This window comes from Desmodus rotundus, chromosome 6 (assembly GCF_022682495.2).
Source record: "Desmodus rotundus isolate HL8 chromosome 6, HLdesRot8A.1, whole genome shotgun sequence".
In the NCBI taxonomy this organism is placed as follows: domain Eukaryota; kingdom Metazoa; phylum Chordata; class Mammalia; order Chiroptera; family Phyllostomidae; genus Desmodus; species Desmodus rotundus.
The window spans coordinates 143,039,847-143,054,661 of NC_071392.1; the positions used below are offsets into that span (position 1 = coordinate 143,039,847).

General features: G+C 44.3%; 1 protein-coding gene across 2 annotated transcripts in view; it reads right to left on the minus strand.

The window, feature by feature from the left end:
- Window positions 1-795: 795 nt before the first annotated feature.
- Window positions 796-14,815, minus strand: part of GEMIN5 (gem nuclear organelle associated protein 5) — a 37,920-nt gene continuing 23,900 nt past the window's right edge. For both annotated transcript variants that reach the window (XM_024576994.3, XM_045184959.2), the window contains exons 21-28: window positions 14,582-14,729; window positions 9,810-9,929; window positions 9,106-9,316; window positions 7,353-7,601; window positions 5,685-5,847; window positions 4,638-5,142; window positions 3,250-3,346; window positions 796-2,683 (exon numbers count right to left, since the gene is read on the minus strand). In XM_024576994.3, the coding sequence (XP_024432762.2) occupies window positions 2,516-2,683; window positions 3,250-3,346; window positions 4,638-5,142; window positions 5,685-5,847; window positions 7,353-7,601; window positions 9,106-9,316; window positions 9,810-9,929; window positions 14,582-14,729 (1,661 nt within the window). In that variant the 3' untranslated portion in view covers window positions 796-2,515. The remainder of the gene's footprint in view (window positions 2,684-3,249; window positions 3,347-4,637; window positions 5,143-5,684; window positions 5,848-7,352; window positions 7,602-9,105; window positions 9,317-9,809; window positions 9,930-14,581; window positions 14,730-14,815) is intronic.

A 14,815-nucleotide genomic window follows, 5' to 3' on the forward strand; every position in this document is an offset into this window, starting at 1 on the left:
TGAACTGTGAAATACAGGACACTGATGTCCTTGAGTTTGAGGTTCAGGGACAGTCTTTTTGGAGAAAGGCCATTGAAGCGGAGACTGAAGAGATAAGTAAGAGTGGGTCAGGGGCAAAACCTGAGATGACGAGAACTTACTTGGTGGGTTCCAGCAATTAGACCAGTGTGGCTGTAACGTAGAGCAAGGATGAGAATATCTTGACAGATGACCAAGAGGTGAAGGCTGGGATCCAGCAGGACCTTGTAAGCCACATTCAAGGTGACCTCTTTTTGCTCCGGAGCAGTGGGAAACAACTGAGGTTTTTTTTTTTCCTCTCCAAATGGTATTGACGAGATTTGGTGTGCAATTTAGAAGAGTCATCGGCATATAAAAAATGAAGAGTGGAGAATTATTAGGCAAGTGCAGATGTAGCATACTGGGAGGTGAATGCAGTCATCTGGGTAAGATGATGGTGGTTTGTATTAGACACCTTCAAAACTACTTTGGAGGGCCCTGGCTGGTGTGGCTCAGTGGATTGGACGCCGGCCTGTGAACGGAGGGGTTGCCAGTTCAATTCCCTGTCTGGGCACATGCCTAGGTTGTGGGCTGGGGCGGCTGGTCAGTGTTTCTCTCCCTCTCTCCCTCCCTTCTCCTCTCTCTGAAAATAAATAACATCCTTAAAAGAAAATTTACTTTGGATGGGGTAAAGGACCAAAACTTATTCTTTAGTTGTTTAATGGTATGTTTTATCCACTCAGAAAGCTTGAGTGAACTCAGTACTTTGGCTTTTTGGGGTTCTGATAATTACAGAGATAGAAATAAAAACCATTTATTCAAATTAGAGTAGCTTGAGTACATTACCTAGTATTGGAAAGAGAGGAGTTTGAAAGGAGATAGAATTGTGATATTTGTTATTTTATGCTATTGGGTAGTTTTATTGCTTAGTTGTCAAGTAGTAATCTTGTTCTTACCAAGGCAGGAATAGGAGTATGCAGGATTCCTCCACCAACAGGTGGTGGTTTTGGTAAACCAGAAAGGTTAGAATTTCTACTTGAATAACACATACTGCTCTTTACTCCAGTGGAAGGGAATATTTTCCCATTTCTGCAAGGGAAGCTTTTGTCCATTTTAGCAAAGACTGTAGAGCTGGTAGCTAGTTGTCTGCTTAGTCATGTCTTTATCTTTGCAACCAAGAAGGTTCTCTAGCCCCTGCTAACAACCATCTTCTTCCTAGAGTGGATTTAACTGCATAAAAAACTATGGGGATCAGTATTTTCCACTTTTGAGTTTAGCATTTTTAAATTCTAAAGCTGGTCTAAAACAACCAACCAACCAGTAAGTCACATCCTTTAAAACCTCCTCTTAAACCTTTTCCTTCCTAGAGAGTTCCTGTTAGTGAATTTCACTAGTGCTGCCCACAATAATCCCAACCCTAGGAAAAAACTGAAAAATAAACTGGACACTTACGCAGAAAAGCCTTCGCAATGAACTCTAAAAGAAAATAGTTCTAATTATTGGGAAAGTGTGCTCCCTCTCAACCCCACCACACTAATTGGTTAAGTCCTAGCAACTGGGATATTCCAGGAACATCTGTTTCTGACTTTGTTCCACTGTTCACATAACCAAAGAGAAGAGGTGAACTCAAAAGAATGCTTATTAGCCAAAAGACAAAACAAAACAAACAAAAACCCACCAAAACAAGGACTTGTATGTAGGGTCCCATTACACAAGGATCCAAAAGTCGGAGTCCAATGATCCAAAATTTATGTGTACAAAATTAGGAAGCAATAAGCATTTTTCTTCAAAGATCGTCTGTGGCTTCAATATAATCTCAAAGGGTCCTGTGGTCCAAAAAAGATTAAGAATGACTGCAACAGTCACTTCTTCCTGAGCTATTCTGATCACCATTAAAACCCAAGGGATAAGACACATTTGAGTTATTTGTTCTTCTAACTCTTCAGTAAGTGATACATGAAACAAAACCAAACTTTTGACCTCAAGTTCAGACAGAGGGTAAAGAGTCGCCATAATGGGTAAGGCCTATTTCACAGTCAGTAGAAGTAGCAGTAGAGCAGAAGGGGAGAGCCCAAGTTAACAAACACAATTTAAAAGATGATACCAATAGTCATGAACTGTGGCAATTCTATCTCGAACAAGAATGACATGTTTATGATCAGGGAAGCATTTATAAAGGTAGCTTGTGTATCAGAACATAACACTCTGGGTGATTACAAGTTTCTCCTCTTTGGGTGAAACCTACATAAGGCTTTAGAGATGATCAACAGTCACTCTTGCAGGTATTAGTTCAAATAACTACTACTGGCTTGTAACGTCCTTCAGTAGGAAACCATAAGTGAGTCCAAAGTCAGATTGCACTGTGTTGTAAGTGTACAGTTGGTTCAAACCTGACCCTCATCTTGTATTATCTGGATCACTGCAAAAACATCTAGGGATCAGAGGGAATGTCTGGCAGAGGGGAAAGGTGTCAGACGTTTTGAATTTGGCACAGTTTATCTTAAAGGTCCTCAAAAGTTCACGTGCAGAAGGTCTGGCAGTGTCTTTGGTAAACTTCAGTGTTGCCGTATTTCTGAAGGAGCTCTTGGGCCTGTTGCTGCATTTCCTGGGTCACATGGCCGGGACACTGGGACCCGATATGCAGCAGGACGAGGCAGCACTCCAGCACATCTGGGAAGGGCCAAGTCTGAAAGATGACATGAAAACGAAACAAGGAAGCATCTGCAGAAGAGCTACAGACACCTGCCCAGCGGGCACCTGTAACCCAACATCTCATCTACCGACACTTCTCAGGCACAGTTGAACCATTTCTCGCACAATGTCTTGTTCTCTGCGGACAGATAGCACTCAAAACTGGGATGGCTGCTGGGACGTCCTCCAGCAAATACAACCATACCTTCTAGAGCGCTATGCCAATTTGTTTAAAAGGCCCTGTTTCTATTACTACTAGAGCCACATCCAAATACACCCATCCATCTGTAAACTATCAAATACGTGGCAGCAACTTTATTTTTATTTACCTCCCAATTACAGAATTTGTTACATTTCTCAAAATTGCTTGTGTTGTCAATAATTCTACTCTTACAAGACATTTTAGCTAACCAAAGACAAAGGGACCCTAACATTTTAAGCACACAAATGCGTAAAGATTTCAGAAACTGAACGGAAAAGTAGATGACCTTCAAGAATTTGGTATAGTTGCTGATAATACACAAAGTAATGTTTTCCCAAATGAATTGCTATAAATCTTACCTTAACACTGTCAGGAAACTTAGCTATTCTCTCATTCGCCTCAGTAAGCCTTTTGGTTAATTCAGGCAGAGAAACTGGCTCATTCTTCGCTTCTTTACTAGTAAATAATAATAAAAAGTGTAAGTCACTATGTCTTGCCCTGGGCAACTTTTAACTATTATCTATAAATAAAACTCCTTTGTCACCTGGGTCTTTATCTCCCATCTTTAAGTACAAAGTTCAACAGAAGGCACTTTAATGTGAAATGACATGAAGCTTTCAAAATGCAGTATTATTCCCTATCATCTTCAAAATCCCCACTTCTTAGACACAGAGCTCCAATGAAAACGTAGGACCCTAGTGATTCAACCTGCAGCCAAGAGCAGAGGGCCTCGGTGGCCTAGAGTTATTGGGAATGGTCAGACAGAGCCGGTGCTCTTACCGGGGAGTGTACAGATGCACGTTTTTCTGGGAAGAGTGTGTGTTAAGCTTCTCAGATACTGTGACCCAAAGGTTAAGAGCTGCTGGGTTAGAGAACTTTCCAGTGTTTTTCTTGTTATTAAAACCAAACTCAGCTGCTTAAGAGTGTGGACTCTTATTGGAGAAGTTAACTCAAAACTTGGACTCAAGATTTCAGTGGGAATATTTTTAGAGCAAGAAATATAAGGGCTTCAAAGCTTAATTTTGATTCTTTAAAGTTAGTAATAACAGCTGTAAGTTTATCATCAACTGTTCTAGTGACTATATTTTAGGCCCTGTGCTGGGGGACATAAGGTAAAGGGCTCTCATCATAATAACCAATCAATAGCTGTTAATCACTGCAAACACCATGGCAAAGTGCCTCGTCATAGTGAAAGCTCTGCAGTGCCTGGGGACGGGCTCCTGTCACCCATCTGGTCCCTGTTTTCAGTGGAAGTGGTTAGGGTTCTACAACACTGCAGTCACGTAGAATTTCTCACTTCAGCGAGCAGTTCTGTACACCACTCTCTCTGTATTTTCTGTGATAGTACGAAACAACTGAATACCAGTGGTTTTCATTAATGATGCAATAGTACAACTCATTTTACATGAGTGGGCTTTTTTGGAATCTACTTACTGCACAAAGGTAGGATTTTACTATATTAATCGTTATTAATAACACGTGATTTTTTTAAACTCTCAAAGCGAGGAAGGCAGGAGCTGTACTCCATTTGCAGATGAGGGAACTATAGCACAGATACTGACTCTTGCCTGAGGTCACTAAGGGCGAGGATCAGAACCCCCATTTGGCTCCCAAGCCCATGCGTTCATCACTGTGTGACGTTGCTTCCTAGTGTCCTGGCCAATCCCTTCATGCGCTGATTTTCACCTGGTTATATGAGAACGCAGCTGGGCATTTTTATACCATCTTGTACGGACTCGGTACTTACCCCTGGCTCTGAGGACTAGAGAGGGACCGTTCTGCTTCCTGTTCAGGGTCATTTTTATCAGGACCATTCGCGGTGGATTTACACAGTTGACTCTTCTGGTGCTGTCGGATCATTTCTGCCAAAGTCTCCTGAACTTCAGCAACAGTTCTCTGTGAGTTTTGGAGACTGGCGTGCTTTTCTGAGAAGAGCTCCTTGCAAGCGCTCAGCACTCGCTCACTTTCTTCAGCGAGTCTCATGTCTAGTTCCGGAGGCCTGCTGGGCTCTGGCTGAGAAGTGGGGGCACCACTTTCTTCAGGGCTGGCACCGTCCAGCGGCTGGCCTTGTTCAGTAGAGCTTGTCCGTCTGTGAGCTGCCCTCACCCAGTCACTGGATTCGGGGCAAGGCTGGGAGAGAGACCACCAGAATTCATACAGACGCCCATACATAAAAAAGGCCTCCAAACTCTTCAAGGCTGGCGTGGCAGGGGACTGACGGTCACCCAGCTTGTCTCTTAGGTGGTCACAGCCTGGGAAAAGAAGAAAAGGACTTAGGACCGTGCACTTCTCTCTCTGCCAGAAGTCTGCCTTCCTGCCTGCACGTTGTTTCCTGTGCCCCTAATGGGCAGACTCCAAGGGAAAGCACCACCGCGACCCATGGGACCACGTGCCGTCTACCAGAAGCCGGCCAGAGCGAAGCATTTCCTGGCTTAGGACAATGTTCTTGTTGCCACAGGCTACAAGTCAGTCAAAGCACAACAGGAAAAGTATTCAATCTGTCCTGCAGGCTCTGGGGACCCTAATGTGTTTGTGAAAAGAACCACAGTGATTTAGTTCAGTGACTAATGACGCAGCTCAAGGCATGTCCACCTTTCGTTGTGCCCCTCCTGTTCCAGTGACCTGTGAGCACAGCGCTACCTCTCTCGCCCTTACACTGTGTGTGGGAAAGGAAGTAGGGCAGTCAGGCAGGCAGGGCCAGGTAAAGGAATTCAAACTTTCTACTAAACGACACCACTGGCCAGTAACCTCTGCGCTCCGGTGCCTTCCCTTGCCTGGTGTGGGGGTCATTTACCCTCAGGAAGAAAGGCTGAGTGCACTTCCTGCATGACGGTGAAGTTCCCTGAGTCGTAGCTCCGGACCACCGCCCGGAGCAGTGCTTCCACAGCCTTGTCCCAGGAGGCCACCTGCTGGCTCAGCACTGCCAAGGTCAGGTCATGGCAAATGTGAAGCAGGAGCTGGAGGGAGAAGCCAGAGTCTCAGTTAAACCGCCTCCCACGGAAAGCACTAGGACACCACCAGAAACCTTTCTGTTAGCTGCACTTGGACAGAAGTGCGCAGAGTCCGCATTTCAGAAAGGTGTCCTTCCACCACCCGTTTCTGCTTCCCCATCTGAAACTCGTATCTGAGTGCAAAGCAACACACACTGTCTGAGTTAAAGTCTGCTCGTGTAAGAAACACCTTGACATTTGCAGTTAACTAAAACAAAAAAGTGAGCTTCTGGAACTAAAAGCTGTAATTTAAAACCACAATAACAAGAAGCAAACCTGGAGGATAACTTAAAAATTTTATCAGTTTTAGTAAGGAATTTGACAAGTTTTCACAAATATACACCTAGATCAATATATATGCTATAACTACGACCAAAATCAAGACACAGGACATTTTCATCATTGTAAAACATTCCCACCTGTCCCTTTGTAGCCACAGTACCCCCAGCCCCGATCTGGTTTCTGCCCCTGTAATTTTGTCTTTTTTAGAATGCATATAAATGCAGCTCTAGAGTATGTAGTCTTTTTGCCTTGGTTCTTTCACTTACAATGCTTTCAAGATTCCCTGATATATTTGTGCACCAGGAAATTTGTTCCTTTTTACTGCCGCACAGTATAGGAGCCCACTGCACGGGTACGCCACGGCCTGCACACCCATTCACCAGCTGATGGACATCTGGGCTGTTCCTAGTTTTGGGCTATTGTGAGCTAAGCTGTTATAATGAACATTTGTGCACAAGTCTCTGTGGACACCGATTTCGTTTCTTTTAGTAAAATATCCAGGCAGTGGGACTGCTGGGTCATGGGGCACGTGAATGTTTAACTGTGTAAGAAACCGCGAACTGTTTTCCAAAGTGGTATACTGTTTGATGAAGTCTCATTCATCAATGATATAACGTTCTTTAATTTTTAAAAGAGAAAGCAGATAAATTGAGCTATGATGGATGGAGTAATTATAATGAATGAATCAATTCGATCTCTTTGCATCAACATGCATAGATTTTACAGACAACGGTCACTGCAATCAGCAAGGCGCAAACTACCACACATGGTCTGACGCGGGCTGCCTCTGGTGCCCGGGCGAGGCAAGGGGGACGGGCCGGGGCAATCCGCTGCTGCTCTTCCTTTACCAAAAAACAAAAGAAAATACAAAACCAATCCCCAAATACTAGGAAGCAAAAGTGACAAAACATGAACATTTGTTAATTCTAATTGATGGGTACTGATGTTATTCTCTGTGCTTTTCTGTATTTTTAGACTTCTTTTTTCACTTTTAAGAGGGAATGCTGATTTAAATCTACCTCAAAGCCAAAGGGCTTTAGTTAGTCTGAAAGGGATTTTTCCAGGTTGCCTGGGCCTGCTTTAGTCTGTTCTGAAATGCAAACTGGCGTTGGTCTTGTTTCCTTATTATACTTGACATGGATTAAGGAATTCTTACAAGGGAGTGACTAACATCAAAAGCTCATGGGTACCTGTTTGGAGGGAGTGTTATTTGTAGCAGATGGGTACTGGATACTGTGCAGCTGCTGCAGGGCTGCCTGATACTGCTCTGGGGTGTCCAGGCCGAAGGCGCTCCTCCATACGGCAGTCACCGTCTCTGCGAGGGGCCCTTTGGTGTCTGTGGACCAGGCGTTGTAAGAAGAGCTTTTGCCCTCTGATAGCTGCCTTTCCTCCTGGTGCTTAGAGAGGAGCTCAAGAAGGCAAAACACCAGTCTCTGACCCTGGAATCCAACAACAAAGAAGAGGAACCATTATGCAGGGAAAATGCTCGATTTCCTGAACAGTTTCCTTAAGTTTCTCACAGTATGCCCCTTTACATCTGTAGCAACCAAACCCCCGTAGTGGGCTGCCTGCTCAAAGTGAGTCTGTGTAAGGGGGAAAAGAGGTGCTCTAGCAGACAGTTTTTCCAGTTATCTTTTGGAAGAATTCCTACCCGTACCCTTGGAGCCCAAACAACCGTTTTTTATAACATGGAACCCTAACACTAGCCCTGCCCACTGTAACTTAAACCACGTACAGATCAGCCAAGATCTGTCTTCCCCCTGCCCAGACTTGAGATTAAGGAATACAGAGAAGAGCCCGATGGGCAGAAGGCACTGGAGCACATAGACTGTATCTCTGAGCTGGGGCAGTAGTTAGGGGCCATGTCCAAATAGGATTAACAGAGGCAGTTGGCCGGCAGAGAGCAGAAACACAGTACAAGGCCTGGAAAGACATTTTATTTTTGCTGGGTTTTCATTTGCCTTGAGGTTCCTTGTGTATACCTATAACTACTATTTTCTCAATTAAGCTTGGGAAAGTTTCCATTCCCTACCACCAAAATAGCCCTTATCAGAGAAGAACATTTAGCATAAACTTAGAGGTTTAGTTGGTTTGTTAAGGATGCTATTTAGGAGAAAAAAAATAAATGGCTAAATGACCATTCTGGAAACTTTTTATTGTGGATAAATTAAAATTTCTCCAGATTTAGTCATTTTGTAAATAATATACCAAGTGACACCATCTTTGACGGTGTGCTACTTTTGCTTCCTTTTTCATTTTGCGGTTCCCAGAAAGCTACTTCCTCACCTAGCGTTTTTCTTGGGCTTGGAATATTCAGCTAGGAACTATTTTTAGGCTCCGTTATTCCTAAGGGAAAGGGGAGCTGAAAAAATTCCTGTGAGTACCTGACAAGGCAAAGTCATCTGACATGGACCCGAGGTTTTTGTTTTGGAGACTAGGAGAGTGTGCTGCAGCTTCTAAAGCAATCTCGGTTGTGATGTATCAAATAGGCGGTGCGTGTTACTCATTTTCCACCACGTGGGAACAGAACATTTAACGGAATGTTTCGATTTCACCACACTTCAAGGCATACAGCTGAGGAGGGGCGCCGCAGGCAGAGCGCCACGATTTCTGTTAGAGGCCAGTCCCTCTCCCTCTTCGGCGATGTGCCCGTGGCATCAGTGAACAAACACTAGACTGCCAGCTCAGGGAGGGGCCGAGCTGACTAGTCTGTTCGTGGATGTTGAACACAGACTGATAAGCAATGGGAATTAATGGGAATGACCACTTCGTCTCCTACTCTGCATCCAGCAACTGACAAGCCATGGTACCTCAGTGGGACAGTATGTCCAGGACACCTGCCAAATTAGTACAGCTTGTGCAACTGGGTTATTCATTGGGAGTTCAGGGAGAAAAGGATCTGGGGCCCTCCTTAAATATCAGGAGATGCAGTAACAGACCGACCTTCAGACTTTCATGGAGCTGCAGGGCTTCCTGGGCTCCCACCCAGTTCCTGGCCAGAAGCAGCTCCTGGGCACATCTGAGAGCCAGGGAAGCAGACAACTCATCCTCTCCCACGATTGAAGCCAGCTCTGCGGCCGTTCTAAGTGATGCTGCATCCCCCTTTTTGGCCAAAACTTTGGCTGCATCGTAAGCAGAAGCGGCTCCTAAATAGCTACAATACAAAAGAAAACTCAAACAAAGTGTCATAAACAGATCTCCTGCCCCTCCCCAGAGGGTCAAATTATTTCTTTCTGTTGGCTTTTCCTCATCTCGTGTGCTTTCCTATGGCCCCAGGTGTGTCTGCCTTCCACTAGAGACCAGTGCGACAGAGAACGAAAGACAGCATAATGTGGGCTGAGCACATAAAGGAATCTCAATACTTGCTGAACTGAACCCAAGCAAACGAGTCACTCTCTCCCGTTTTTCTTGATGGTACAAGACATTCCTAGAGAAAGGTTTAATTTCTTACCGCTGCTGGGGTTTCCTAGATAGTTATGGTGGTAGATCTCAATGGGTCTTACAAAACTGGGTTTAATACACATACGCTTTTTAATTTTCTAGTCACTTTACGTCCACCTCTAAGCTGATCCCTTTTATTCTCATCCTGCTCTTCTGTGCCATGGCTCTTCTGCGTCTGGGTGCGCTCCTGTCTCTCTGAGGCTTACCATTTAGCTGCTACGGCATAATGGCCATCTTTCTCAAGGACGGCTCCCCAGCGGAGGTACAGGTCCTTCAGGACTGGGTCCTCTGGGCGCAGCCGGGCCTTTGCAACCGCAATGGCCTCTCTGGAGGCAAGAACACACAATCAGCCAATCTGAAAAGGCTTCTCTGTCAGGGGGTCCTAGGAGGGGCTGCAGGACAGGGCAAACTGTCCGTTTTGTGTTGTTCCAACTTCTTATAAAGACCTGTGTTCCCGCATACACGGGAAGCTAAAGCCACACGCCGTTCTCAATTCTTCTCCCAGGTTAGCAGTCCTGTGGATTCCTGGGGGTCCCCAAGACTCTTTCAGAGGGTCGAGGTTAAAACTCTATTAGCCCTGACTGGTGTGGCTCGGTGGGTTGGGCATTGTCCCGAAAGACAAAAGGTCGCTGGTTTGATTCCTGGTCAGGGCGCAGGCCTGGATTGCGGGCCAGATCCTCAGTTGGGGTTGTGTGAGAGGCAACCGACTGATGTTTCTCTCCCTCTCTTTCTCCTTCCCTTCCCTTCTCTCTAAAGATAAATAAATAAAATATTCTAAAAACTTTAATAACAATGCTAAGGTATCATTTGCCTTTCTCACTGTGCTGACACGTGTACCACGTGCAAGTGCCATGGTGGGTGCTGCCGGCGTCCACGCGAGAATCAAGGCAGCAGCCCTTTGTAGCTTTAAGAGAAAGGTCAAAGTCCTTGATGAAGCAGTAAAAATGATTCATTTTACTAAATCCGTCAAGCCCATGCCTTCTTTTTAAACATTAAAAACAAATCCTCACTGAGGATATTTATTGATTTTAGAGAGAAAGGGGAAGAGGGCAGAGAGAACATAGAAAAACACTGAAGAGAGAAACATCGATCAGTTGCCTCCTGTATGTGCCCTGACCAGGGATCGAACCCCCAACGTTTTTGGTGTATGGGATGACGCTCCACCCAGCTGAGTCACACGGCCAGGGCAAGCCCATGCTTTTTGATATTCTGTGTGACAAAGCGGGAAGGGCATTTTGTATTCTTTGCTGCATTCCAAAGTATGATGGCTGACTCTGGGAAAAACTTGTATGAAAGAATCGTAAGCTGAACTACCTGCTTGTTTTTCATGGAACCTCATCACTTCTTGAAAGGATCACTACTCGACAAAGGATATTCAGTGTTGGGTATTTAGCAGAGTTTTTCTCAAAAATGAACTAAATAAGTCTGTCCCTTCACAGAGAACAACCAAAAGTACTGTTGCCAATGATAAAATTTGAGCTTTCAAGTGAAAATTAGAATTGAAAAAACTTATGCCTGCTACTGTGGGTTTGATAGCTTCCTAAAATTTAAAGATGTTTCTGATGAGCTTGATTTTAAGGAATGTGATCTTTTTTGGTATTTTATAATGAAACATGTTAACATTTCGAGGATCGTACAACTCAGTGAACTAATATTTTCCAAACGACATAGAACTTCTGAGTTGCAGGTATTGTAGATGAAGGCAATATAGACAGGGCAACATCTAAGAAGTCTTTTGAGGCCTCAGCTTCTAGCCCTGATGGAGTAACAGGGCCCAGGGTTAACCCTCCTGCCATGAAACAAAAAACTGGACAAAATGTGCACGAAACAACTGTTTCCAGATACTGGGCAGTGCGGGGCTGCCATCTGGCGAGAAGGGAACCAATGACATGAGCACTGTCGAGGCTTCTTAAAGCCACTTACCTACGGGCAGCCCCAGCACAGCCTCAGCAGCCTCACTGCGTTGAGAAGAGAAGCAGCAACTGGAATTTGAGGGGAAGGACGAAGCTGTCCGGAGAAAGAGCTCCAGAACTCTGTTTAGGGATGCCATTGAGTCTCTGCATGTGTAGGAGACTCACTAAGGCTGGATAAAGAACAGTCAGGGAAACACCCCAGAGCTCACTCAGGGCTTGGGGACTTTCGAGTTGTCGCCAGCCCAGTACACAAGACATTCAGGAAAGACACCAGAAGGCAGGAGGGCAAACTAATCCCCGAGTATGGATTCCTCTAAACCTGTCCTAAGAAAGCTTCCAAATAAGCCATGAAAAGATCAACACTCTAAAGGAAGTCAAACGAAAAGAGGATAAACAAAAAGAGTCTCACCAAAGACATCATATCAAATGGCTAAAATGGCTAAAAATCAGTGAGGGAGAAAGTACTAAAAACAGAGAAAAAACACATGGCTCCTATGTCACAAAGATGAGGGGAGCATGAAGAGGGAAAAGAGGGTCACAATGTGGTAATGCAAGAAACCAGACTACAGACGGAGTACACAGGTGTTGTATTACAATGTTGTACAACTGAAATTTACACGATATGTTAACCAATAAAGTTCATTAGAAAAGGAACAAATGCAGTCAAGTCAGAAATGATGCAAAGCAAGAGAAAACGACCGCTGTGAAGCGCTGAAAGACAGAAACTGCTGATGGAATTTGTCGCCAGCAGAACTATACTGCAGAAAAACTGCTGAAGTTCTTCAGGTGAAGAAGGAATTGAGAGCGACTGGAAACTTGGATCTACGTAGGGAATGAAAAGTGCTGGAAACAGGTATGTGGGCAAATAGAAAAAACATTTTAAAATGACTAAAAAACTTTTCAACAGCAGAAAGTATAGGAGGAAGGGAGAAAACGATGTATACGAGAAGTGGTACTATTCTTGGTACCAGTACCAAATAGTGGTACGTATTTGAGGGTAAACTGTGATGACATTTCAGTTAAGAGGAGGAGACGATAAGACTGGATGAAAAACGAGATCTAACTAACTATATGCTGTATATAGGAGATATTTTACCCTTTTTAATTGTTGGTATTTACACATATAAAGTCATATATAATGCCACATAATGATGTTTCAGTCAAGGACAGACCACATATATGATGGTGGTCTCATAAGATTATAAACAAGCTGAAAAAAATTCTTACTGTCTAGTGACAACGTAGCCTAATGGCTACAAAGTCCTGGTGCGACGCATCACTCACATGTTTGAGGTGCTGCTGGCGTAAAGGAACCTACGGCACTGCCAACTGTATGAAAGTGTGGCACCTACAATCACGTACAATGTTACTGGTTTAGGTATTTACTATACTTTTTATTATTACTTAAAAGCGTACTCTTTCTACTTAAAACGGTACACCATGTTACACCTGCAGTCTCCAACATCTGGTGCTCACCTTGCACCATTTTATCTTGTGCTTGATCTAATCTTGTGTTTTGTAGTGTGCTGTACAGGTTTGTAGCCTAGGTGGAACCCTACAGCCCAGTAGATGTGCAGTAGGCTATACCATCTAGGTTTGTGTACACGCACTTATGATGTTCCCACAATGATAAGCTTGCCTAACGACACGTTTCTTAGAATATTTCCCCTGTTGTTAAGCAGTACATGACTGCACTGTTGTGGAAGAACTTGGACAGGAAGGATTATACCAATCTCAGGAGGGTGGTTACGTCCAGAAAAGGGATGAGGACAGAATTGGGTAAAGCAATTCAACTAAATCTGGAGCGTTATATTTAAAAAACCAACAGCTGGGGCACCGGGAGAACTTTCGGGGTAGATGGAAAACTCTGTCTTTTCATCTGTGCAGCTTAAAGCGGGAGTTCCTCTTTTACTAATTCATTAAGCTCTCCATTTGTCTCATGCTGTCTTCTCTATTTGTGTTGAAGTAACATACATTGTAAAGACCGCCCTGCCTGGTTTCAGAAGCCCTAATTCCTCAGTGGTTAAGGCTGAGTGAGAGGCCTTGGGACCATAAGCCATTAAGGAGACAAAGCTTATCTTCCTTGTAGAGGCTCTGCCTCTGCCCCCTTTCACTTCACCCTATAGGCCCCGAGTGGATGACTGGTTAGCCGATGATGAGTAAGATTCCTCAGAAGAGAGAGGACCTAAGACAGGCATGGTCAAGAAGGGGCCCTCAAGGAAGGACGCGGGTGGGGGGGTGCTATAGAAAAAGGGGCTGATGGACCCTCACCCCTCAGCTTTGACATAGCCTGCATCCTCATTCTGTCTGCAAGAAGTCTCCTAATCTCTTGGCTGCCTTACTTCCCCTACCCGACTTAAGCCTGAAACAATGCCTTAAGCCTGAAACAATGCTGGAGGTGGGTGTGGCCCTGTGCTGGAATGGGCAGTTCCCTGGGGCAATCAGGCCTAAGAAAGAATGCATAAAATCCTATGAAACCTACTTTGCTAATACCCTCAATTTAAATGATAAGGGTCCAAGCATGAAATGAGTTTGTTCCCCAAAGTTTTATGGCCCTTTAGCTATCTGACCCTGACTCAGAATAAGCCCTCATAGTTCTTTGAATGTTCTATTGTTTGATCATTACTGTCTGACAATGGCTGATGAGCTTTACATATAGCCCTGTATTCCTATCCAAATTAAACCTAATAAAAGCCTATTGAGGAACAGGCTCCTTGCCCTTCTCCTTTGAGAGATTAGCCACCTTTTGTCCCCAAGCAGATCACGTCTTGGTAGACTTATTCTCATGCATGGTGGACGTGGGGGCTGGGGGGCTGCAGGTGGAGTCCCCCTACAGTTTACAAAGGTAAACTTTAAATAAAAAAGAGATCAGTGGCACATACTGATTATAGCTAACACTGGGGAAGTAGAGGTGGTGGGTGCACTGATGTTCGTTAAGCTAGCATACCTGTATCTCTGTATGTTTCATGTGATTACTGACCATAGGTTTATGTCAGACCTGTTAAGGAGATTCATTTCACATTATGTCCAGCTGTTGGTTCAGCTTCTGTAGGGGTTTCACAGACCTGTAGAAATGGTTTGACTTCAGCAGCTCCACAGCTTCGTATACTTTGTGGATAGAAAGCAGGTGAGAGGCAGCCTTGACATACTGATCCTGGAAACATAACTGTTTGGCAAAAGCTTCCACAGCCCACAGCCACACATGGTAGCCAGCTTTAAAAAAAAAAAAAAAGAACAGGAAAATGGTGGTTAAATAAGCAGCAGGTTTAAGGGGGTAAAAAAAAAAAAAAAGTACATAT